The sequence below is a fragment of the Temnothorax longispinosus genome, chromosome 5 (assembly GCF_030848805.1).
Source record: "Temnothorax longispinosus isolate EJ_2023e chromosome 5, Tlon_JGU_v1, whole genome shotgun sequence".
Classification (NCBI taxonomy): Eukaryota; Metazoa; Arthropoda; class Insecta; order Hymenoptera; family Formicidae; genus Temnothorax; species Temnothorax longispinosus.
Genome location: NC_092362.1, coordinates 7,657,190 through 7,684,993, shown reverse-complemented (window position 1 = coordinate 7,684,993; position 27,804 = coordinate 7,657,190). Strand labels below are relative to the sequence as shown.

The window sequence follows — 27,804 nt, the reverse complement described above, 5'->3', positions numbered from 1 at the left end:
AGATAAAATAGTACAAAGAAACAAGAAAAGTTTTTTCATTTTAACAGAATAAATGTTTTCTTTAAAAAAATTTTATTAAAGTGTTTCTATATCAAATTAGTTCTTCAACAAATACAATAATGTAAGAAAATAGTATTGACTAGTATTGAGTATATACATAGCTTATACATTATACATTAAGTAACGTGCTAAATAATCAGATTTAATCATAGTAGATGTACTTTCTTGTCAATACTTGATGACAAATGCCAGGTTTTTTTTAACAATGAGAGACTCGTCGCGAGCAAAGTATGGGTGTCACTTGAATGGTTCTTATTTTGATTAAGTTTGGTAGAGGACGCTTTTGTTTTGGACCGAACTGAAAGCTGTACCTGTTCTAATTAACTTATTCAAAGGATACCCGGAGCCGGATATGTAATGTCAGCGTTGTAGACATGTAAATGGGCGTCTTGAGATACATGGCAGGTCACACAACGATCCAGTATTATATTAGAACATTCAACACGTCGTTGGTTGTTTTATTGAATGATATCTGTGGCGTATCTACTATCCACAAACACACACACACACACACTGCGCAGATTTATCAAGATTTACTTTATGAAGATAAAATTCTCTTTGGATTACTCCGCGTGGCTCGAAATTCTTGACCGTGTAAAGCTAATACTAGAAGAATAAATATTAAATTTATATATTTTACAGTTGATATACGTATTTTTACCTACGTTTGCTATTAGAACATGGTATCCGTAATTGTAACTCTTAAACTAATTTATTAATTAAAATTAATTATAATATTTTCTATACATTAGATATATACATATCTCTAACTCTAGAAATTGACAAATTGTTATTTTGAGTAATATGTTGCAAACAATCAAGTTGTTTGCTGACATTCCAATAATTTAGCCATTATATTAATAGCTTTTGCTCTTATTTCATTGCATGATTTTATTTGAAAAACACGCGATTCTTTTAATTCAAAATAAAATCTTCGACCGGTACTTTTATTGAAGCTTTATTCGTATATAATCCTTCTGCATTGATCGTCGATTGACGTGATCTCGATACGGATCATGAATCTGGAGTAGATATCCTTTGGTGTATCTCAGATTTCTCGCGGTCAAAATTTCTTCCGGTGTTCGCGAGTCGCACACAAAATGCCGTGTAACATGACACGTATCCCTTCTACGCAAGCACGTGGGAAGAAACCGGCCGAAGTATACGCTCATAATAGAAATTCAGAAACTGGTACCGATGAAAGGGATATGTTTCAAAACATGTCAGCTTCAATATCGACGCTAGCCATCGATCTGATTCACGCTCAACGTACGGCCACGACGATATTTCACTTCCGAGACCTCCGTTCTGAGCTCTTGGAGCAGGTAATACGTCGACGCTACTTCTTCGGGTAATCATTAGATTATAAGAGGTTATTATTAAATTATAAGAGTTGAAAATCAGCTTCTTTGAATGTCATCTTAATTTCGTGATTCTGTATTAAATCCGTTAGTTAATTACGAAGTTGATCAATTATTTCGCAATCAATTAATATTTATGTTGCGGTCCGCCATACCGCGCCGTTCTGTTCCAAATGCACATATGTACAATCACATTCGCATCGCAACCAATAAAAGCGCTTGGTAGACCGTCATGCTTGCGAATATTTCAATATTTACCAGTATATGATTTACGTTTAAAAACGCGTGTACATACTTGTTATATATAAAAATATATAAAATATATTCTTCTGCCCTAAAATTTCTATAAAAATAAATACATACAAGTACATATATCGCAACTAAATGAACTCTCAACTCTTCTAAACAATAGCCGCATTTTCGCAGCACGCCGGGTATAATGCGCAATATTTTTAATTAGATTTCTCTCTCTCTCTCTCTCTCTCTCTCTCTCTCTCTCTCTCTCTCTCTCTCTCTCTCTCTCTTTTCTATCGCAGCGCATGTACCTGCTCTTCTCGCAACTAGCGAAGACAAATGCTCAAAGCTTTACCAAAGCATCATACTTTTTCGCTCCATATCTCGCTCCAACGGAGCTTGCAATTATTTTCTCGCTTCTCGCGGATTTTTGCACTGTAAAATTCCTGCCCCGCCCATTCGCAATGACGAATGCCGCCGCTTCTTTCCAGCGTTTCTCTTTTAACGCGCAATCTTCCGTATGAGTAGCTCCCAGGTAGCATTAGAATTACCGTTAAAGATGTGGATTAAGAAAAAAGAACATTGAAGAACTAATGACAATCCATGAACCGCGAATCATCAGTGAAACGCGATTTGAGAAAGAACAAGAAACTAAGGAACAGATCACAGTCAATGTAACTTGAATGCAAATTAAAAATATGAATGACTTAAAAATATATCAGATTCTCTATCTGCCATAATATCTGTATATCTGTATATTTTTTAATACTTTGTAATGTATAAAAATGTATAAAAATGTATGTGATAACGTTAATATTAACCATAAAAAATTAAAACATTTTAAATGCAATTCGTAAAATTATAAAACTGCTAATAAAGCAACGTTTTGCTACATATAATTATTAAATGCTATTATTATTAAAAAATAAAACAATATACATTAAAAATACTAATATGTGCGAGTTATTACTCTAATAATTGTATATATACTACTAGTCTGGATAATTTATGTCCCTGTAATAATATAATACTTTCTAATGACTGGGCAAAGAAGATCATGACTCTGCATTCTTTAAAATAATCTTCTTAAGGATAAAGATAATTGCATCACACCTGCACATTAACTTCGATTGACGTTCAACGTTACGCTCGATATTTTTAACTGTCTTTCAATTTTTTAATTTCTGATTGTTATAACGGCAGAATACTATGATTAACTATTAAGTTACTTTTTGAAACTTGAAGAAATATAATGTGTTTTTGATACTGACATTTGCACGACAGCTAATTTTAAGTGTATAATTATTATTATATTTTTTAAAAATAGTTGTGTCCTAGTTCCTACAAAGGCTTTTTAATATAATAATAATAGAGAGAGAGAGAGAGAGAGAGAGAGAGAAAATATAGAATAAAAAGAAAAAGACTAATAATATTACTAATTTTATTGTTCAATATGAATTCCTAACATTTGTCCTCATATGTCAGATTGTACATCTTTTATTTACATTTATTGTAATATTTCAGTAGTTTTCAGTCTGCACAGGAAATTATTGTGTCTGGACTTAAATCTATTGGAATATTTATTAGATAACATTAAAACAAAATTTCGAAAGTCAAGAAAATAAAAATCAGTTTTACTGTATCTTGTTTACATCAAGAATTTATTGCAATTATGTGTAATGACTAATTTGATCTTTTAAAGTTTTGAGTAGACAGAACTATACGACATAATAATTAGTTAAATATGTAAAGCACGTTTACTATATTATTATATTCACGTTTATTATATACACATATATTCTGCTAACAAATCCTCAAAAAGCGCGCTGCGAGTTCGAGTTTTGATTGCTGTTGCGTGAGAAACGAACATCTGCTGACAGCGGCTGCCATGCGTGATCTTTTCAGATAAACATCTTCAGTGACTAACAAAACATTGCATCATTATTTCGAGCCACGAAGAATGCTGTCAGCGGCTTTTAGATTATACTCGATAGATATTAAAGGTGTGAAGCGATGCAACGATAAAACTACAATTATTTCTATGCCTCTTCCGGTCGAAAATCTCATGCAAAAGTTTGAATTTTTTCTAGATCCTAAAGAAACGTTGGGTATACGATAAAAAATAAATAAAAGAAATGTACTTTGGGAATAACGCACTATTCTGCTAAGCTAATAAATAATTTGTAGAAAGATTTGTTTATGAGTATATTAATTTAAATAATCGATAAAAGAGCTAATATTAAAGAGATATTTTCAATAAAGACAATTATAATAATTGAAAACTTGAAAAAAATATATTTTTATTTAAAAAGCAAGTCGTATAAAATTAAAAATATTAAAAATAATTTTTTTCAAATTAGTTGTCTATATTGGTATACGATTATAGATATGCACATTTTTTAAATTTTATTATCTTCAACTTAAATCGTCCAATATAATAGACTTAAAAAAAGTAGTTATAATCAACACAATTGAAGCTTTAGATCGGCATATTTAAAATGTTGTATTTTTCTCGTTTTTCTTTTTATCTTCATGCTTTTAAATACATATTACTTTTTTTTAATACTCTCTCTTTATTGTAGTTTTTCTCTCATATGTAATTTGTATTTTCAACGTCCACCATTTTGAACAATGCGGGCGTTGTTCCATTTTCGAGGGGTTGGTCTACTAAGTCCGGTATCCAACCCTTGGCACCCTTCGCAGTGTGACATTTATTTAACTAGGTAACGGTGTTAGATTGTTAGGTCGAATTAGGGATCCCCCTCGATGTGAATTCAAGGACTTAACAATCAATAGGATTTATTATTACTACGGTAATGTGCCTGATTCTCAGCTGCAACGATTTCTCATGATGGCTACTAACGGATTTTATTACATCATCACAGAATTTGACAATTGTAACGTCCGTATATCTTCCACAGAAATCAACAAATAAAATATCACATTAATCCACACGTACACACACGTGCACACATACACACATTCACAAGTTTGTAAGATCATTTCCTAACAATTTTCTAATTAATTAATCAAGATATTACAGCTCTTGTAGGAGATTGCTTAAAATTTATTCAATTTACATCCATTTATCGGAAAGGGCTAAAATATATAAATAAAAAAAAGTTTGACATCGTGCACATATCTAAGACTGATGAGTTTAATAACATGAATTGAAGATAGAGAGCAAACCGAGACAAGAAATATCTTGTATCTATAGGCCGCAAGTAATACACGTCGCGTCGGCACAAGATATCATTATCATTTAATTTTTGCTTTCGACAAAACATTTGTCGTAGTCGTTAACATCGCAGATCGGTGGCTTCTCATTGTTTGCTGTGGCGTGAAATTTAAATGTCCCTCTGATCAATAGTCGCCCGATATCTGATCATTATTTTTACCGAGATGCGGGCGTTGCGAGATTGGTACCACGTTTGCTCTGGAAAGAAGTCAGGTTTTTATTATTTTAATGAACATTTCTATGAGTGCGTGTCGGTTACGCTACAGAGGCGCGTGGGTTCCCCAAGAATGATCTTTACCTGATTATTCTTATTGCAATCGTTTGAGAACCGTAAAAAGGCCGTTCTTCATTAAGAAAAGTTTGATCTTAAAATAGTCGGATATCATGAAGTTAGTTGTAGAGAATACGTGATATTTTGATGCAATAAGGAGATAAATTTTTCTTGAAATACAATTTATTTAAGTAAAATAAGAAAATAATATTGTGCATAATACTGCAAAGATAATAATTGGAATAAAAAATAGTGAGATATTAATATATAAATTATATTATATATATATATATATATATATATATATATATATATATATATATATATATAAAATATCAGTACAATTATAATTATAATTTTAACATCTTAATTAAATATAATTCATGTTTTCAAATTAATGGAATAAATTAATATTAATAATTTGCAAAATTGAATTGTTATTTATAAAGATTAATAACAATTTAATATGATAATATTTCTCCTTTTTCTTTTGTAAGAATATAGATCTTTGTCCTATTAAGAACATAATATCAGATTTAATCTTATTTCTTCTTTTTCGTACAATATTTACAGAAATTTACAAGATTAACATCATCGCATTAAAATTATAAAAGTAAGATATTTTATCGAGTGTTAAAAAACCGTATAGTTGCTTCCTCTATGCGTTAGGACTAAGAACCGTGATCCATTTTATTTTAACCAGCTGAGAGTAAAGTAGATATAAATATAATATTAACTAACTAGAGTTTTTTTGCATGTTTAATTACTTTTAAAATTACTTTTAAATTATAACAAACTTTGTTCTTGCAAAAGATAATTGTAAATTTTATAATTTTATTAATTTAAACAGTATTTACACTACAACGAAACTTATGATAAAAAGATAAAAGATACTATTTTTAATGTAATCTATGCTATAAAGTATAATAAAGATTTAAAGAATAAAATTGCGCATATCGCATTAAATATACATTAGAAAAATATTACATTAGAAATATTATACAGTAAAGTTATTACATTATTATACTAATATTACTAATATGATGATACACATTTTATTATACATTTTATTAAATATATATTTGTTCGTTTGTATCTATTTGAATATACCTTTAGAGCAATAAGAATCCTAAAATATCTTACATTTTAAAAAAAATTAATGCAACCCTCCAAACACAGGGCAGTAAAGTCCTTTTCCATTTATTGCGCTTTTAATATTTTGTCAGTATTTTAAATCTAAATTAATTTTTAAAAAATTATAAATAAAAATCTGCAAATTATATATCTATATGTATAACTTTATTATCTATAGTCGATAAAGATGTAGATGTTTCAAAAGTTTTAAATAAAAATATAACACGAAAATATTTCTCTTTATTAATATTACAGTAAAGAGAATTATTATTTGAAATATTACAAGCTAAATATTATATTTAATATTAATTATAATACTATCATGGCAAAAATATATTCTATTAAAATATGATTTTTTATTTGCCAAAAGTTTAATCACGTGCACAATTCAATTAAGTTATTCTCTTCTTATAAGTATTGCTGTTATATAATATTAAATGATACCATAAATTGTACTTACATAATAAACTTAACAATTTAAACTATTCGGTTTTATTTTTATATTTACTTGCATTAATTTATACTTATTTTTAATCTATTGTATAAACTGTATTATTAACTTATTAATAAAAATGACCAATGATTAAAAGACCTGATAAATATTTTCTTATCAGTTTAATGATTGGTTATCTTTGTAAGGATACGTTTCAAAGCCATTCTATACTCTAATCGATCTTGAACAGTCGAGAGTTCCATAAAAGGTGTTTTCGTGCGTTTTATCATACGATGCCTTTTATTGACGAGCTTCTCGATGATAAGAAAAAAGTTACTATCATTGACAGTACTTCTTACCAGACAGCTGATTCCGCAGCTGGCAAACGGGGGGGCGCAACCAGCGGCTCACACACACACACACACACACTATCCTCCGGATCCTCCCTTCTCTTACTTTGCTACCACCGCCCACCGCCTACGTTCAAGCAGAATAGCTGAATTCAACATTGACCGTCGACGAACGAGCTTCTTCGCGCAGTGCAAAAGGCGCGCGTACGTATCGCGCACTAATATGGAAAAATGAGTCAGGCCCTATGTACCATAATTATCTCGCTCATCGCACGGATATGGAAAACGTAGCCGCGTAATGCGAACATTACGTTTACGGGGTGTTGGGGTGCAGCGTTAGCATGAGCATTTCTCAAGACAGCGCTGCTACGATCGTGTGCAGGGAGGTTTTCGACGAGACGTCTCATCCGACGAACGAAGGTACGTGCAGGAAATAGCTAGAGAGCCTCAGAGATTTTCTCCCATTCCTCCTCTTTTATCGCCGCATTGACCACGGTGGATTCAATTGATCGAATCCACCATGGTCGGTTATTGGAGCCACGCTCTCATATCTAGGAATAGGGCGTTCGTTACGTACCAAACTGATCGATGTGATGATTCCACCGTTTCCTCCCCGCCAGTAACGCCCTGTGTTTGTTGTGATATAGTAATTCTTGTCAACATGGTTCTTGTCAAGGGTGAGAGCTCTCTATTATCTGTCTGTTATCTATAACGCGGACGATTGGAAGATTCGTCGTATATCGCGCACACTTGACTAACGAATCAGATAGACGTAGCAGATTATTACCGACAAACTTGGCCATTGTACAAAGCGCACGAGAAAGTCAATTATCGCTTTGATTCAAACTAGACAATAAAGCCTGGATAATCCTCTCTACTACAATAGAATCATCACATTTAGGCCACGATGATTCCATTTTGATATCCTACAAGACACATACGCTTCATCTCTTTCCGTTTGTCTCATCGTCTAGCAGCTAGCTGTTTCATCACATTTTGACATCTTAACTTTTTTGCGTAAAAATATTACTATATTTCACTATATTGCTAGATATGTTTTGTCTTTCTAAATATACAAAAACAAATGATGAAAACTGACAAACTTTCCATGTAAAATTGCTTACTAATTGTAAACTACTTTATTATTGTACCTAATTTTGTTGACACTTTACTGTAACTCCTCTCAGTCCTCTCGTTTTTAGAAATATTTTAAATTCCAAATTGTGTTTCTTCTATTTCCAAATAATTTGTACATTCGTGTAACAATTATCGATCAACGCTTTTTTAGGTTTACAGTATAAGAAGCAATCAAAAAAACTCATAGCCGTGTAAAACGTACGATCGTCAAGCGACGTTCCTAAAGAAATGCACGATTCAAAATCAGTCTAAAAGTAAAGAAAAGTGTAAAAGAGACCTAGTAGCTAGCAGCAAGTTTCCTTGTTTATTTACATCACGCCTGGCGGGAATACTGAGCCCGTTTCCCAGCGCGCTCCGGAAAATCAATAATTCGCAGTGCGGCGAAAGTTTTGTCGTAGTATTCGACCGTCTTTGTGCCATTTCAGTCGAGTAAGCCCGTCTTATTTATCGGCCAAAATTTTTCAAACCGTTGGCAGAATTTGGAACAAGGATTTTTCAAGCCAGAACTTCCGTTCGTGAGGATCAACCCTATTACGGTAGCTGGAATTGTGGTTGATCGAACCGGCAAAATGAAGACCAACACTTTGACCAGCGGTACGAAGGCAGATGGTAGCTCGACTTGCCCCCATACGGCAGCCACCACCACCTGTCCAGTTATCGGGACTGATGGAATTTTTTATTGAAGCCTTTTATGCTCGTGGTACTTATCCTCGTGACTCCTTACGGCAGAAGGAAATTTTACATTGATAACCTCACGGCGTTTAACATTTGACCTAAAGCTCCCGGTGCGGCAGCGGTCATTTTTGTTCCCCGGCGGAATTTCTGAACGCTTTTAAATCCTCTGAAAAGATAGTTCGAGTAGAAGAGTGCTTCAGGTGCTATGTTGACTGATGGGTGCCGGTCTGCATAGTAAAAAGGGTTGAATATATATGTCATTTGCACGCAAATGAAATTTGTAAAAAGTTTTATATAAATTTACCTAAACAGATTTTTTTTGCTTTTAAAATATTTTTTAAAATATTACAAAATATTTTATTCTGCTGGATATTAGAACATATTGATATTGTGACATACATATATATGAAAGGACATTTGTTATACTTACATTTTAGTAAAATTAAGAAACAAAGCATAGAGTATATATATAATAGATTTGATATGATTGAAAAAGTAATATTTCCTGTATTTTTCTTGTGACATTGAAGAATTCGTCTGTCGCAGAATATAATCTTACTTATGATATCTTTTTACATGTATCACGCGCATACGCGCAACTATTTTTAATCATTATGAATTTCGGTAATTAAGAGAGACAATAATCGAAAAATCAATAAAATTTATGTTGTTTTATAAGATTTACAATATATAAGGTTCAAATCACTTTTGAAACTACAATATATCCTATTTTTAATTAGCGGATTATAGGTAATTGACGGATTAAATGATATGATTAATCGATCATTAAATTTAGTTATCAATATTTTTCCTATTTTGTAAATGTAAAACAATAATACACTATTATATTGAAAAATGTCTGCTTTAATAATGAATAATGTTAAATGGCCATAAGCTCATCACGCTATTGCAACAGTTTCCATGGAAGGAGGTAACTTTGCGCTTTAATACTTTTAACCCGGTTAACTGTGTGATCAATGAATTGTACAATTTACCTGAGCTCGATATAATAAGATACAGGGATCCACTTTCTAGTGATTAAAGTTTACAAGGGCATTATTAATAAATCATGCTATACTGGATAAAAATACTATATGCCGTAAATAATTAAATTAACATTACCTCGAATTTATCGAAGATTTTCTATCCTTTTATCGATCAATAAACTGATTGTGATTATATTATACACATTGAAACCACCTTACTGTTGTACATTGTTAATTAATTTCAACTTTTTCACGTTTCTCTTTTGTCTCGAATAATATTAAAATATTGACAACAGATATCGACTCATTATTAATAATACACACGATCAACATTATATTTAGTGATGTACTAATAATTTAATAGACAACAACATAATTCTAGAGTTACTGGATTATGCAAAACGTTTGGGAATTGATCCCGATGCGGAACCACACCTTCTGGACTTGGCCCGGGAAGGTCTTATGGCAGCCCTGCCTAAGGGATGGTCTCCGTGCTTCCATGAAGCTAGTGATGCCTGGTATTATTACCAGGCATCTACCGGCACCACCACTTGGGAACATCCCCTGGACGCAGTTTACAGAGAACTCGTGGAACAAGCTAGAGCTGGCAATAAGAGGCAAATGAGCCTTGGTATGCATCATAATATTTTATGTTCATAATATTTTTTGTAAATCTCTTATTTGAACAGAATTATGATAAATCATATCTTTTTATATTTTTATTTCATTATCTTACACACAGCTTTGGGCTTACGGTTCTTCGTCTTTTAATTCGTAATATCTTAATAAACTGTTATTAGTAAACATGACGTTGGAAATAAAGAAAAACTTGAGTTACTTATAAAATAATTAAAGATCAATTTTTATATAAAATTACAATGTATTAAATCTTATATCAAAAATTTTAGAGAAAAAAATATTAAATTTAATACTGAACTTGTTATTCGTAAAAATTATATCTTATATACGCTTTACGTAGAGAAACCATTTCTCTGCCTTGATATCATTTCAATTAACGTAATGCAATGATGTTTTCCACAAGCTTTCGTCATGACTATTTCAATTCTCGAGAGATTAAGTAATTAAATCTACAATTTGACGTTATAATCATGCGTGTGCTATACGCTCGTCATTTAATACCCAACACTGTTGACGCGCATCGTCCGAATGCTTCACAATAATCAGTAAAATCGTGCAACTTGGCAGAGCAATGCTTTGGCTTTGCGTCAAAATTACGACAAGTACAACCATATTTTTAGATTCTTCTACATATCAATTATGAATATCGCGCTGCAGCCGTTACCGAGAATTTAATGTACCGCTTCTCAACATGTATGAAATTTTGTGATATTACTGGAATAACTTTCTGATTCAATAAATATATATAGTATTTCGTGTTTTTATAAAAAAGTATACGTATGGGTTTTTTTTTCTTTTTTCTTTCAAAAGCACTTAAATTATACAGCTTATTAATATAGATAAGATTATTAGGTACATAGTTTTCGTATAAACTGTAATTACATAAAAATCAACATATTTATTGATATTAGAAAAATGTGGAATAAACTTTAACGATTAAAATATCATGTGAAAAAGTAAAATAAAATTCAAAATGCTATTTATGTTTATTATGTTTATAATAGCCGTTTAGTACCTAATTGCATGGTAAATTTAATACTTCTGTTCTTAATGATTATAATAGTTATGTATCTACATCTATTTCCCAGATAGATTGAATCAACTTACTCGAATCAATGAACGGATACTATGCAGTTCAGAAGTGTTACATAAATGACCAACAACTTCTAACAAGACCTTGAATATTACTGACTTCGTATACGGTCGTTCCTCACTGTTGCAATAATCATGTTTATTATGTAATCAAACGCCGTGATCGTCAAGATACAATTTTTCTTCAATTCCTGCTTACAAAACTTTGATTGAAAATTAATACATTTTACAGCGGAAAACGATGGCAATTTTCTCGACACTTGTAATCTTAATCTTTGACTTTCTTTATTTACTCTATAATTATACTATTATAAATTATAACAGAAACTAAAACAAATAATTTTCTATAATATTCCTTATATGTAGGTGTAGACAATTTTATTATTTCGTACGTTTCAAAAATTTTATTCTTTAATAAATAACGGAAATATGTTTTTATGTATAAAATCTTGCATACACTTTTCACTTATCTCTGTTTACATTTATGTTTATGCCAAAACATCAATATCTACTTTAATATATTTACTAGCATTATATTAGTAGTATATTTTGTAATAAAAGAGCCTATTAAATATATTACAAAAAGTAATAATAATGTAACAGAAATGGCAAAATTATTTTTTAATGTCGCAGAAGAAGATTCCAAGACTACAGCAAAAGATCTTGAGTCTCATGAGGACGCAACTTTGCCAAAAGAAACTATTATTCCAAAAGAAACTGTTAAAGAAACTGTCCATGCAAGACCTGGCATGGCAGGCACTAAAATTCCTATGAAACTAGCACCTTTACGGAAAGTCGAAAAAATCGACAGTTCACGCAGAAAGGATCGTCCCTCTTCATTTGATAGGCTTCAATCAAGAAGGGAAAGTGATTCAAAATCTGACAACGTAATCTCCTTGTCAAGCGATCGGGCCGCGAGGGATTATACAAACTTGAAATTTCAAGACCCAAAGTTTTATGAGTGCCCTAAATTGCTCGAAACAAGGGATGCGACTGCAATAACCACGACAACACCGATGAAGAAAGAGCTTGATCTTAAAGAAGTACTAAAGAGATCTGAGTCGCTGAGTCCATGGCATGAGAAAGATTGGGAACAACTTTCCAGCAAGTTCAGTTCAGAAGAGAACATAATCGACATTGACAAACTCAGCGCCAGTGCGTTGTCCAGACCGGAGAAACTTGAGAAATTCGACAAAGAGAAACATCCAAGTCAGTTGGGTCAACAAAAGGAGTTAACTCTTAGTGGTGGTGGTTCAATGTTTCTAAAAAGTAACAGAAGTAGAGATACCACACCTAGTCAAGATGGCGGCAAGTTAGAGGACTTCCGGGCATTGACAATCTCTGACGAAACCAATAACACTATTGGTGACAGACCCAAATCCATTCTGAGGGAGAAACAACTTGAAGATGGTAATATATATCTAAATAATTTGTTAGAATATTTTCTCGTCTTTATATTTATTCTATAAGGTAAATACTATTATACTTACGTTGTTTATTTGCAAATGTAGAAACATCTTGATACTGTTTAAAAATAAAGATATGTATTGTATATATCACCATAAGTAAAAGCAAGAAGATAATAATTTAAGCGTGTAAAATAAACACCTCAAGTGTTGTTTAAATCCTTGAATTAGTATTAATATAATTTTGCTATTGTAATCTGACTTTTATTCCATTGTTCATAGACGATCGACCATTGGATGAGGAACGCAAAAGCGTGCGCTTTGACTTAGAAAAAGAGTTCAACATCAATTTCACGTATTCAGAATCTGAGGACGATTGGGACTCCGAATCTGAAGATAAGAATCTACGGATATCGGCTGTAATCAGCGATAAAATTACTGGTACCATCCCATCTCCGTGGAAATCAATTTCGCAAAATTTTGGGGACAACAATGACGACAAGGACGGCTATTCTAACGAGAAGGAGCAGGATAAAATGGATTTATCTGTAGATAAAATTGAATCGTTATTAAAAAACGCAAAAATAGTTGGCAAGAGATTTCTCGTGCAGAACGTTTCGGAAAACGAACATCGTAATCAAATGACGAATAATACTCTAGAAAGAGATAACAGCTTTGATTTTCTACCTAATAAATTAGGTGAAAAAGTGAAAAACATTGATATAGTGTCAAAAAGCGAAACAGATTGCAGCACTGCAAAAAGCAGCGATTCCGATGAGATACGCAAAACAAAATTAATTATTGAAAGAGCAAGACACGCGACAAATCGCTTGTCAAATCGACAACTCGAAGATGATGAGTCACCTGATATGTCGAGATTCAATCAGAATTACGCGCAGAAGGAGCGATTTGTTCGACCAAAGTTAGAATACTCTTCAAGTATTGACGATATGAAGATGAAAATGAATCGAGAACACGAGGAAGAGATTGAAGCTTTCAGGATCGAACTCGATATTAAGTTACAGGAAAAGAAAAAGGAACTTGAGGAAAATTTTGCTCAACAGAAGATTTTAATAGAGCAGTTTTTGGATCAAAGATTAGAAGAAATTAAACAGGGAATGGCACAAAAGGTATTTCTTTTTCATTGTAACATTAAAAAAATATTTATCTTGTTAATTTAAGATAAAATTTTATTCATCAAGAATCTATTATAATTTTTCATAGGAAGAGCAGGAAATACAATTATTAATCACTGAAATGGATCAAGCTAGAATGGAAAATTTGAACAAGGTCCGAACGGAACTAGAAGTCTGTTATGAAAAAGAGAGACAAGAAATATTGGCCAATCTAAAGACGGAACTCGACGAGAGAAAGAGGGAACTTTTGGAGTTGAGGAGTCAGGAGATGGGCAAGCTAGAGAATGAGCACGAACGTGACCTTGGTGAAGAAAAGCTCGCAAAGCTGAACGAATATGAGCTGAGAAAGCAACATACCGAAAGAATCGAAACCTTAAAAAAAGAGCTAGAAAAGGAATTCGAAGATTTAAGAAACGAATTGAGAATACAACAACGAGAAAAAATCACTAAATTTACCGAGGATCACGAGCAGTGCTTGGCCGAAATTCTTCGCGATTTTAGAATGGACGTAAGTATATAATATGTACTGTATATATTAAATGTGTAAGAGATGATTTGTTAATGGTCAATACGTCAATTTTCAAAAATAAAAAATTTATTATTGTAACAAAAAGATTTTAATACTACAAATAATCTTCCTTTAAATCTAATAATTATATACGTACTAGTATACGTATAATTATTTTTTATTTTTTCTTATTTTATATATATATATATATATATGTGTGTGTGTGTGTGTGTGTGTGTGTGTGTGTGTGTGTGTGTGTGTGTGTGTGTGTGTGTGTGTGTGTGTGTGTGTGTGTGTGTGTGTGTGTGTGTGTGTGTGTGTGTGTGTGTGTGTGTGTGTGTGTGTGTGTGTGTGTGTGTGTGTGTGTGTGTGTGTGTGTGTGTATATATAATACGTATATAATATATACATATTTATATATTATACAAAAATTTGTACATTTATACATTCTTTAACAGATTTTGGATCACTTGTAATCGAGAAAATACATAAAAATAATTTATTCGCTGAATTTTAGGAAGCTCTCGCTCGTAAGATGTACAAAGAGCGGCTGGAGGAAATCCGCGCAGATTTTGCACGGGACGCCGAGAAGGAGGCAAGAAAACAGACCGAGCGGGCTCTTCAACAAGAAAGTATCGACTTTGAAAAGATGCGTTGCGAGAAACGGTTGCTGCAGGATAAGTATACGGCGCTCAAGGAGAAGTATATGAAGTTGAAGAACGATGTTCGCCTCGCAGTCGAAAGAAGAAGCAGAAGAAAGGAGGGATATACCACGGCCTCGGAAACAGAAAGATCGACATCCACTAGAACGAGGACAGACAAGACCGATTCGTCGGAACAAAAGTGAGTTTTCTCAATACAAGTGGAGTCGATCGAGACTCATGATCTTGAGTATATTGAACGTTCACACGTTGAAATAAGCTAATTATATGTATATGTGGAAAAGAAGTTTAGCACTAATAATATTGTTTAAAGAGTTTAGAGACTTTCTTCTCACTCTTCAGTCTCAGCGGTCTCTTTCTCTTTTATAATAATGACTGAACGACTTGATAGATAAAGAGATGAAATTGAAATTAATAATATCTATCTTATAATTATAATCTATTAAATTAAATAGTGACTGCACGTTTTAAATGATGATGGTGGAATCAAATAGTAATTACTTTTTTTTTACTTCAGTTTGCTGATTTATTTCAGCAAGTATACATTTAATGTATAATATTATTTATTGTTAACAGTAACAGCGTGCAATAATCAAAATCTGCAATTTTTAATATAAGCACGCTCGGCGTATAGCACAAGCATGCCATTTCATGTTACATCTCATTAATATTTTCTGCCCTTATTATTATACTTGATCACTTAATTACTTGATGTTTTTTTAGTAATTAGCGAGAGTTTTAAATGTTAACGCTACATTTATTTAAATTGCATCGTTTTCTCTAAACTCTAAAGCTATTAGCGATAGCAACAAAACTCTTTCTTATAATTTTCGTTTAGACACTTTATGAAATAATAATCTCGTCCGCGAATCATCCAAAAAAGATATAGAAATAATGCAATCTTTATCGTTTTGTAAATAGAACCGTATATTCTTTCTTACACGTATTATAAATCAATTCGGTGAGGAGATAATTGACTTGTGTAATAATTAATAAATACGTATATTCTCGCTAGTTTCTATGTCAAAACACCAATGTTGCTGCACGTTCATTTTCGATATCACATTAGTACCTTCACATTAGTACCTTCGCAGTCTATATCGTCAGTCTTTATTCGTCGAGGCAATGCGCGGCGCGCAATATATAATATGTCCTTGTTAAGAACATGATCAGATTGTGAAGGTACTCCGTCATGTTCATACGATTCGCCCTAATGTCTGGCTATAGGCCTTAAATCGTGCTCGCAGTACTCCGCTGAAGAACGCGCGCTCGAGTCCAGTAACAAACGCGAAATCGCAGGACAGCCAAAGCGCGAGTGAACAAGTCGAAGAGCAAAACGATCCGGAAAATTCAAGGAGTCAGAAAGCGGCCGCGAGGTTTCAGAAACACGCATCCGCCGCTGCTGGCTTGAAAAGTGCAGCAAAATTTGAATCCGACGATACTACTACCGCCAGCGAGACGAACACTAACATGATAACGAAGAAAAAGAAGAGCTTCAGTAAGAAAGCTACTTCGAGCGCGGGTCGCTCGAGCGGTAGTAATAACAACAATGTGGAAAATCCGGTGGAGAACATTAGAAAACAGCTGAAGAAGCTGGAAGATCTCGGTGACCAACTACCGAGCAACGAAACGGCCTATACAGTGCGATATCCTTTCCAAGATAAAGGTGATTGTTTTAAACTTATCTCGCGCGTTATATATCCGTACATATTGTCCGAGGGATACCTTACTTCTTTTTCAAGCGAATATAAACTTTTCTTGTGAAATCCCTAAACATCTCATTTAGATTTAAATCAAATCGGGTAAAAATCAAGTCAGTTTAAAAAACAATATATTTGTATCACGCATTTTTAATGACTGTGATATGCAACTCCTTCCAGAAATAAAAATTCACTGTTTTTCATGGGCGAAGCGTGCAAATTCTTCTCTATATTTTTTAATATATTTATTATATAAATATAAAAACTTGAACAATAAGAATATATTAATGCACAATTATAAAAAGAATTGATTAATTTCAGATATAAAATAAATATTTTAAATATTTTAGAATATCTCGTAGATAGTTATTTAAAGAATGTAGATTTTATGTGATCTGAACGTTATATGTTTTAAAATATGTATGTAATAAATAATAACAATATCTTGAATTTCAGAAAATATAATTAATACCTTTTTATATGTATTTATATATGTATTTGAACAATTGTAAATAAGCGTACTTTTGTGCATATTATACATATGTATACTTTTTGAGATTAATTTTATTATATATAATATCACTTGTTGATCACATTATACTTTCTATTTCTATCTCTATTACGATACATCACCAAATCACAAGATAATATATATTACAATTATCTCCAATTAATGACATATGTTTTCTTTTCTATTAAATATTTTATTTTCTAGCACAGTACATATATAATAAAATTGTTATTATTAGTTACTTTCTTAAGCGAAACTGTTGTATACCGTATCTATTACTTGTATCTATTATTTTTATCGATACAGCGTAATCACAGTTGTGTTTTATTATTTCCTTTTTTCGTAGGATTATATACACTTTACTTTGGTTAACGGCTTATATCCTTCTGACCCGTGAGTGCACCATCAGTTTTTCTTTTGCTTTTGCACGTTGTTTTCATAAATTCATCATCTTCATCACCTTCTTCATCTTAATATCGAGCTTTAAACATTTGGGGCTTAAAACTTAAACTTAGCTATGATCTTTGATCTTCAAATTGAAAGCAACACACGGTACTTGCCTTCACAGCGCCAGCGAATGCCTCTTCGGAGCTAGAATTCTTCCGACACCGGATGCATGTGGAGAAGGATTCGGTAAGAAGGGCTTGCGAGGCGTTGAGACAACAAAAAAGTGCCTTTCAGGGTAGGCAAAGAGCTTGGAAACAACGGAGCGGGAGAGCCACTCTGGAACAACTGGTGCAGGTATCGCATAATTCGTATAATTGTCGATTATAAGACAAAAGTGATAGTTTGTTACAAAGAAATATAGCTTTAAAGCACAAAGTATACATCTTAACAAGTCCTTAGTCTCTTAATGTGCGATTCTAACTAACAAGTTGCGCTGTTCAAATATATAATATCTATGCAAGATGTACTCATAATATACACGATTATTTTAAATAACTCTATTGTTTTTAATATAAGAAAATATAACTCAAGAGATAACTGTTGTGTTTGTGTGTGTGTGTGTGTGTGTGTGTGTGTGTGTGTGTGTGTGTGTGTGTGTGTATGAATGATTTTATATATTATATATGAATGATTATCTATATAGCAATATAGTTTTTATAGAAAACTTTTAATATCATTTTTATTAGGAATAAACGGGTGTGAATATTTGTCTTTATTTAGGAGGAACGCGAACTCTCTGATATGGAGGTGAGTTTACATCGCACCAAAAGTCTTTTAGGTGAAAAAATCATTCATCTAAGACACTTGGAACAATCTCTGGAGCGAGTGGCAAACGATAAGCGAAATGAAAACGATGCTAAAAATGACGAACTAAGCGACATGTCGAGTGCCAGCAGCGGTTTCAGCTCAACTGATTTAGGAACTGATACTTTTATAGGTGAGTTGCAAATATTTTTAATTATCATTAAACTATTATTACATATATATTATAAATTTAAAAAACAGATAAAACCTTTGTATTAATAATAACAATAATGAGTAAAAATTACTTTACTCTTTAATTTGTAATACTTCCTATTATTTGATATTCAAATAAAACGCTTATCATTTTTTCTGTATTGTTAAATTTTATTAGTTCAATTATTTGTTAAAAATAAAAAAGACAAATATGTGCTGTTTGTGTAGTTATATTTGATAAATTTATTTCATAAATTATCATTGTCAATTTTATAGAGAGAAACAATGAAAAAATTACACACATATATTTTACTAACAATAAGATAGAGAAGAGATAAAATATACAATTATATGAAATGCAATGCATAACTGTTATATAATGAACAACGTAAATTTGCATTACATTGTATAGTTTGTTGTTGGAAATCTAGATAAGCCAGACCATTATCAAGAATCTACTGAAATTATTGCGAGTTTAGAAAACTTGAACTCAGAAATACGAGAGATTTGGGATGTCTTGAACAAACGTCAAGACAGTAACATATCTCCAACACCGACTCTTATGTACTCTTATTTGCGTTGGTTACGGTTTCATCATCTCACCACGCAGCCTAATAGCATGCAAGGTAAAGAAACAGAATATAATTTATACAAAAGTTTAAGGTTATATGATACTTATACAAGTCTGCGTAATTTTTGCAGTCTGGAAAAGAACCGTATAGTTTCTTATAGTTTTTTGTGCGCTGAATCCGAATCCGAAACAGTGTCCTCTCACGTTAGTTTTTTTAGAAAAATGGAGTTAAAGCTCCCCCAAACACACGTTCTTTTTAAATTTAAATCATTTTTGAAGATTTGTAGCTGACGAACCCGATGTGCAAAAGCCTTTTAAAATGTCTTAAGTTAAAGCTTGAAACATTGTACTTTAATATAAGAATGTCAAGTTTTTTACCCCATAGGCACCACCAAGACGCATCTTAGGCGCGCTTTGTTTTTAAAGGTTGGTGTATGCTCTGCTATTCTGATGTCCTCTAAAAAACCATTACAAATAATATAAATTTTCAATAGAATTTAATACATGGGAATAAGAGATTATACCCTTGTAAAAAATTATTCATTTTATTTGTGTAAACTGTTGAGGCAGGATATCGAATGCGGGCCGATTACAGTACAGATATTTATTCGTATAAATTATACAGCACAGCGTGATGTGTACGCGGAGACAAGAAGATGGCGAATGAATAAGAAGGCGGGAGCGCCAGTAGTAAGAACCGCAGCGACGCTCCCGTATAGGGACATGCGCGAACAGGCGCCGCGATCGCATAGAGCGCGAGTATCAAAATGAGGGCTTCTCTAACACCCTCCCTCGAGAGCAGCGCCGGTTTCAATCTCTGTCGTCTTTCGAATCCCGATCGATTTCATACAGAAACGGTGCTTGTCCTTGGGTAGACCTTTGGTGAGAAAGTCCGCTGGCATCCTCTCCGTAGATATATGCTTTACTTCCAGATGGCCTTCATGTAGAGCTTCTCTCACAAAGTGATGTCTTATATCAATATGTTTGGATCTGGCGTGAAAGGTATGATTATGCGCCAGCAATCGGGCTCCTTGATTGTCGCTCATTACTCGAATCCTTCCAGGATTAGACACTCCAAGTTCCGACATAAACCCTTGGAGATACAGGGCTTCTTTCGTGGCCTCGGTTAGGGCCATGTACTCCGCTTCGGTGGAGGATAGGGCAACGGTGCGCTGTTTTCTGGACTCCCAGCTTATTGCGGCACCATTCAATGTGAATACGAATCCGGTATAGGACCTTCGATCTACTGGACATCCGGCCCAATCAGCGTCGACGAATCCCTCTATAGCTCCAGATTCTCTAGTGTAGACGATCCCGAGATCCATAGTTCCCTTCAGGTATCGCAGAACTCGTTTTGCCGCCTTCCAATGTTGCTCGCCATGACAAGTATTAAATTGGCTAAGGTAACTGACTGCGTGCGATATGTCGGGCCTCGTAGCAATACTTAAGTAGTTCAGTGCTCCAATGAGTTCCTGGTACGGCCGTTTCTTCTGGAGTTCATCTTCGTTAGGTACGCCCTTGTCCAGCCTTACACCCGTCTCAATAGGAGTGGCCACGGGGTTGCAGTCCTTCATTTCAAAGCGTGAAAGGAGCTCTCGAATGTAGCCAGATTGGGATACGGTGATGGAATCTTTCTTCCTGGTGATTTCAATTTCCAGACAATAGTGTGCAGTACCCAAATCCTTCAAGTCAAATTCCTGCAACAGAGCTTTACGTATCATATTAATATCCCGTTTGTTACGATAAAATATCAATAAATCGTCTACGTAAACTAAGACGAATAGGGGATCCTCCCCTCCTTCTAGACAATAAACGCATGGATCAGTATTAGTTGGAGTTAGACCCATCTCGAGTAGCTTCTCTTCCAGTTTATCATGCCATTGACGACCAGATTGCTTCAGGCCATAAAGAGCCTTCAACAGACGACAGACCTTTCCACCGCCTCGAAGTTCCTCTAACATCTTCTTTGCCCGGCTTCCTACAACGTCCTTGGTACCTCTCCTAGAAATAATTTTTTCTAGACTTTTCTCGAGTAGCTCAGGCAACTCCATGTAGATTTCCTCTTCGACATTGCCATGCAAGTAGGCTGTTGTGATGTCCATCTGGTCAACCTTGAGATTATGTTTAGCTGCGATAGCGAGTAACAGCCGCATCGAGCCCAATCGAGCAACAGGGGCATACGTCTCGTGGTAGTCTATTCCGGGTCTTTGAGTGAAGCCTCTGGCAACGAGGCGAGCTTTCCTCCTTTCGACCTGTCCGTTTTTATCGTATTTATTTCTTAAGACCATCCGACATCCAATGACATGATTGCTCTCGGGCCGATCGACGATTTCCCACGTAGCATTTTTTACCAAGCTTTCAATCTCGTCGATGATCGCACTCTCCCATTCCTCTTATTAGGAGTTTTGTCCAATGCGTAGACCGTCTCTCCAAAGATTCGCATGTGTCCTACGTTTGGCCTTTTTCCATGCCATAGTTCAAAAGGCGTTTTATCCTTCAATGTTCTCGTGATGCAACGATTTCTCACGTAATTCGATGTAGCCACCGCTTCAGCCCAGAACGAAACAGGGAGCTTTGATCGTGTCATCATGCAGCGTGCCATCTCCATCAGGGTGCGGTTCTTTCTTTCCGCTACGCCGTTTAATTGCGGCGTGTACGGAGTCGTAAGTTTCCGTGTGATTCCTTCCTTCTTCAGAAATTGGTCGAATTCCTCGTTACAAAATTCTCGTCCATTGTCCGATTGGAGGCTCTTGATTTTCTTTCCGGTCTGCTTCTCGACAAGGATCTTAAAGTCCTTAAATGCCTGCAAGACTTGGTTCTTACCGTGCAAAAATCGCACTTCTGTCCATCGTGAGTAGTCATCTGTCAATGTGAGAAAGTATTTGGCCTTTCCTCTAGATTCACTCCGCATGGGTCCGCATAAATCCGCGTGGATGATCTCCAGTAATTCGCTGCTTCTCTCAGATTTCTTACCGAATGGTAATGCCGTGAGCTTAGCTTCCGAACAAATTTCGCATGCGATTGCTGTTTTGTCGTTCTCAATGCGAATTCCAGAGACTGCTTCTTTCCTGTTCATTTCCAGCAAATCGTTATAGTTTAAATGGCCGAATCTCTCGTGCCAGAGAGCCAATGAAGATTTGCGTGTAGCAACTGAGGCTATGTGAGCTGACTCCACGTCGGCCTCACGTAAAAAGTATAAGTCTCCCTTCCGATCTGCAATTAGAACTGTGGTCCCGTTAGCATTTTTAATAGTGGCCTTTTCTTTGGTGAAAGTGACTTGATTTCCGGCATCCGTGATTTTCGAGACTGAAATCAGATTACTTCGTAGATCGGGTACGTGTAATGTATTTTCCAGATGGACAACTCTGTTCACACTTCCATTTGTGGATGCGATTTTAACAGTATCCTTCGCCTTTACTTCGGTGGATACGTGATTGGCTAGGTTGAGTTTTGTGCTTTCGGAGTCCGTAATGTCATCAAACCTTTCCTTGTCGTGGCATAAATGGGATGTGCATCCACTGTCGAGGCACCATGCATCATTCCTCCGAGCATTTCCTACGGAATATGAAGCATCTCTAGTAGAGGTTAGAAATGAAACGTCCTCACCTATGGCGGCTTTCTCCTTGTTGTCAGAGCCTTTTCCGTTTCTTTCAGCCTTTTCGGTGCACTCATTAGCCTTATGACGCACTCGACGACATCGATGACATCTGAATTTGAAAGGCTTTTGGGAATCGTCTTCTTTATCACCTGACTTAGTAACCGGTTTGTAAGTGCCCTTTTTTCTATTCAGCTTTCCTTTCCGAGCTAACATGGCTTGCTCATCGATCTGACTGCGTTGATTTCTAACCGTATTTTCATCGAGAATCTTGACTTTCAACAGTTCCGGCATAGGTAACGTATCTCTCGATTCGATGGCGCATCTGAAATTCTCGTAGCTATCTGGTAGACTATGTAGAAGCATAATTGATTGTAACTCAGTACTGACCTGTATAGTTAATTCCGATAATTTGTCGACTATATCAAAGAATTCATCGACGTGTCGTTGCACATCGCCGCCTTCAGCGAGCCGATGACTCATCAATCGTTTCCACAACGATACCTTCTTCGCAGGTCCCTTCGACTCGAAAATCGCTTCCAGCTTAAGCCAGATTTCCCGGGCTGTTTGGCAGTTTCTAATCTGCTTGAGTTCGGAATCACCTACCGCCAAATATAGGTCAGCTTTCGCCTTTTCGTCTTCTTCCTTCCAAGCTCGCAATTCTTCAGCTGCCTGTGGTGCTGGTTTATTTCCGCTGGCGTACGGCCACGTTCTGTTTTTTGTCATTAGAGCCTGCATTCTCAATCTCCAGGTATCGTAATTTTCCCTGGATAGCAGGGGTATGCGCGTTATATTAACGGCTTGTCCGTCCATGGCGTCGCTCAATTCCGCGTTGCACTTCCGCGTGGTTTTCGCGTCAGCCGCTCACAGGACTCACTTATAACCGAATATCTAAATGGCTTTACGGTCTGGGCCCATAACCTGTTGAGGCAGGATATCGAATGCGGGCCGCATAAACAATAATTGTTTCTATTGGAAAATATTTAAAAAATGTTATTCGCTTATAAATCCATTTGCGCAGTTGTATACGCAAAAAATCAATAAACCTCAGGAGAATTCTCGTCATAAATTCCAAAATGAAAACACGGCTCACCCGAAAGTCGGGTGATGGGAATACGCACACCAAAAGAAGGCACGTCTACGTATATGTACGCGTGCGCTTGGAACGTATCCCTACAAAGCGCGTCTGAGGTTTAATGGTACCTGCAGTAAAAGATTTGACATTCTCATATTAAAGTATAATGTTCAAGTTTTAATTTAAGACATTTTAAAAATCTTTCGCACATCAGGTTCATCAGCTATGAATCTTCAAAAATGGTCAAAACGCGTTTTGGACACTTTTGCTTGCGGATTCGGATTCAGCACGTAAAAACCTATGTAAGAAATCACTATTCTTTTTCAGACCGCAGAAAAAACGTCAAAATTTGCAAGCCTGTGTTATAAACCAATATGAAATATTTTCAAAATTAATTTATATCATATTGTGTATTAATATACATATATTTTAAATTAGTACCATAAAATAATAATGTGTTCTATTTTTTTAACGTGATTGAATTTAAATAATTTTTTATAAAGTGCAAAATATTTTTTTAGTATAAGAATTTTTTCTATCTATAAGAAACTGCGAATATAAGCAACTTCTCTATTTTCTTTAGGTGCCTTTGGTACGCCCAATATACAATCTAACATCCTATCTCAATTAACCGCTGCACAACCTCCTATTACCACAACTCAAAACATTATCGCTCAGTATGGCCCTAATAGCGGCTTCAGCACCAGCGTTGGTACAGTCGAGAGGAACCCCTCGAATTTGATGGAAAGGACCAGAAATCTCAGGGATTGGCTACGCCAAGCTCGCGTTGAAAATACTGATTTGATTAGTCCTGGTCAGGCGACTCTTTAAAGGTCTACGTCTAAAAAATCTCTTATCCCAATTTTTTTTTCCAAGTTAATCCGTATTCTCAAATAATTTTGAATTGATGATTAATTAAGGGTATAGCATTGTCATTACTTAATTAAGCGATATTTACGTATTTTAATATCTTTATAGAATAATATATTTATTAATTGTGCAATTTATTTATTTAGTTAATTTATTTTACATGAATTACGATTAAGAATTCGTTGAAAATGATTTTATATACGCTCTCTCTCTTAATAATTGAAAATAATTCTATTTGAAACATAAATGCATCGAATTTATATAAAACTCAAATCTGCGCTCGCCTATTGCTCCGAATCTTGTTTCTCTCTCTTTGCTAAATTATCAAAACTGAACTCAAGAATATAAGAATATATGTATACTATTGCAATTGATAATTCACATATATATAGACGAGAAGGAAATTGGACGTGATAATTAACATGTAACACTCACAATAGCCATTTACAGTAGCAATTATAATAATTTAAGTTTAAATCATGGAGATTTAATTGATCGCGCTTTGATAAAATTGAAACACTTTTATTAATAACTTTGATTAAGAATTTTCCAAACTTTAATTGACAGTATAGCAGTTTTAGCATAATTGTTTTATGTAATTATATTTTGTCAGATACCTACAGAGATCGAGAGACCATATCTAGTACAAGTAAAAAAATATATAGAAATATCCAAGTACACCGCAATTTCAATAAAATGCTACGCCTAGCAAGACTTTTGTTTTCTTGACAAATTCTTTCGAAAGCCAAATATTGCAAAACGTATATTACTATATAGTAAAATTAAAAACTATTAAAGAAACTTAGTTTTCACTTTTGTCTTCCAGTTTTTTCAATTGTTTTATATACACTTAATCACCTATTAGTGTATCCATGGATAATAATAAACACGTACTTTGACACTTTTGATTATTAAATTTTATATTACATTGTAAGTAAAAGATTTATAAATTAATGATATAGGGTTGGTGCACATATGCATATTTATATGAATGAGGTTTTTGATGGATAGTCTCTTTTGTAAATAAATATTTCCAGGTTTTGACGTTATATATTGGTGCGATACGACGCATATTATAATAAACGACCCGTGGTTTTTTTTCTGTTGATTCTCTCTATATTTTCGGGATCGATTTCTTAATTAGTATGTAACATGTAACATGTTGTAATATATAACGAATATAACTCTTATATATAATAAATAGTATATTATACATATATTAGTGTAAAACTCTTAACTGCGTTTAAAGAAAATTTGTGGTATATCGTAGTGACGCGCGATATTCCAACTACTAATTGTGATTTTATGGAACTTAAATCAAAAATGTAAATACTCAATCGTAATACTTAGTAGAATACTTTGCAAATTTCTATAATTTGTATCTTAATTCTACCTAAATCAAATTTTTAATATTTATGTCGTATACTTTGCAAAAAAGAAATACTTACAAAAGACATTACTATTATTTTCAGAACAATTTTAGCAAGATCGCGCATAATCTTAGCAAAATATCTCTATATACTTAATCAGTCATTTTTCAAATGCCAAAATTGGATAACGATAAACGTCGTGTATAGGTCGCGTAAATTACTTACTAAATAAGTTGAATATATGCCAAATGTTTGTTGATCGATCGAATTTCCAATGACGATCATAATTGACTATAATCAACTTTTAGAGAAAGGCGATAACATATAAACATATAATATTTATAAATTGTGTCACAATATCGTGATCTCATTAAATATATGATATAAATTAGTTGACGTTTGCGCACTTTGAAATATAGATATATAATGTCTAGTTGATTAAATAATTATACTTTACATAATTCTTATAATGTATTAAAACTTGAAAACTATGAATCTATATGTAGGCAAAATATTATTTTATTTAAATTATATAATTACTTGTAAGTATATATACACACAGCTCTTATACAAATAGTATAGTATTTTAAGTCATAAAAAACATTTTTTTTTAATTGAAATAAATTATGATGAATATATGTAAAAGATATGCGTATTTCAGATGTAAGATATCATATAAAATAATATAACAAATTTTGATAATTTACTTTTGTGCCACTCATTAATGAAGACAGTCATCAATAATAACTTGATGTGAATTTTTAACATTAATATACGAAAAATGAGCAATATGAATAGACAATCTATATAAAATATACAATTATATTTATATGTATATAATATTTTGTTCAATTTTCATATTTCTGTTATTATTGTTATATAAACTTAAGATTATTGAAATTGATATTATGTAATCGACATTATGTGTGTGTCAGTAATCTACTAATACAGAATAATTTATATATGTAACTATAACGACCGTAGACAGATCAAAAAATTAATCTATATTAATGAAAGAGAGGAAGGAAAAAAACAGATTATATATTTTATTGTTCATATAAGTTAAAAGATTAATTATAATTTTAAGTACGGATATAATAAAATTCTAGATTCCAAAGTGTAGAGACTGTTTGTATTAGTACCATCCTTATTATATCGCAAATACGTTTTTATGTATTTAAATAAAGTATTATTATTAATTAGCGAATTAGTGCAAATTGTGATAATTATGTGATTTATCTTTACAAGTAACGTTATTTCTACTTTCTATTGTGCAATCATTGTCGCGTATTTTGTGCTTATATACGATGTACCAATATAACAGTGTAAATCTTCTCCGCAACATTATAATAGGAATCAATGCAAAATCAATTTGCACACGTATAT

The 27,804-nt window shown here is 33.6% G+C and overlaps 1 protein-coding gene across 3 annotated transcripts; it reads left to right on the top strand.

Annotated features, from left to right (window-relative positions):
- Window positions 1-7,212: 7,212 nt before the first annotated feature.
- Cep164 (centrosomal protein 164) lies at window positions 7,213-27,625 on the top strand. 3 transcript variants are annotated; one of them, XM_071779738.1, is made up of 11 exons: window positions 7,214-7,501; window positions 10,262-10,510; window positions 12,244-13,020; window positions 13,299-14,146; window positions 14,241-14,660; window positions 15,178-15,503; window positions 17,880-17,926; window positions 18,102-18,274; window positions 18,701-18,917; window positions 19,369-19,563; window positions 24,762-27,625. In XM_071779738.1, the coding sequence occupies exons 1-11, from the start codon at window positions 7,423-7,425 to the stop codon at window positions 25,007-25,009; spliced, it is 3,579 nt and encodes a 1,192-aa protein (XP_071635839.1). In that variant the 5' UTR covers window positions 7,214-7,422; the 3' UTR covers window positions 25,010-27,625. The 3 variants fall into 3 exon arrangements, with proteins under 3 accessions (XP_071635840.1, XP_071635839.1, XP_071635838.1); XM_071779737.1 differs by lacking the exon at window positions 17,880-17,926 and adding an exon at window positions 16,570-16,988 and having other exon boundaries at window positions 7,215-7,501; XM_071779739.1 differs by lacking the exons at window positions 17,880-17,926; window positions 24,762-27,625 and adding an exon at window positions 16,570-16,988 and having other exon boundaries at window positions 7,213-7,501; window positions 19,350-19,511.
- The last annotated feature ends 179 nt before the right edge of the window (window positions 27,626-27,804 follow it).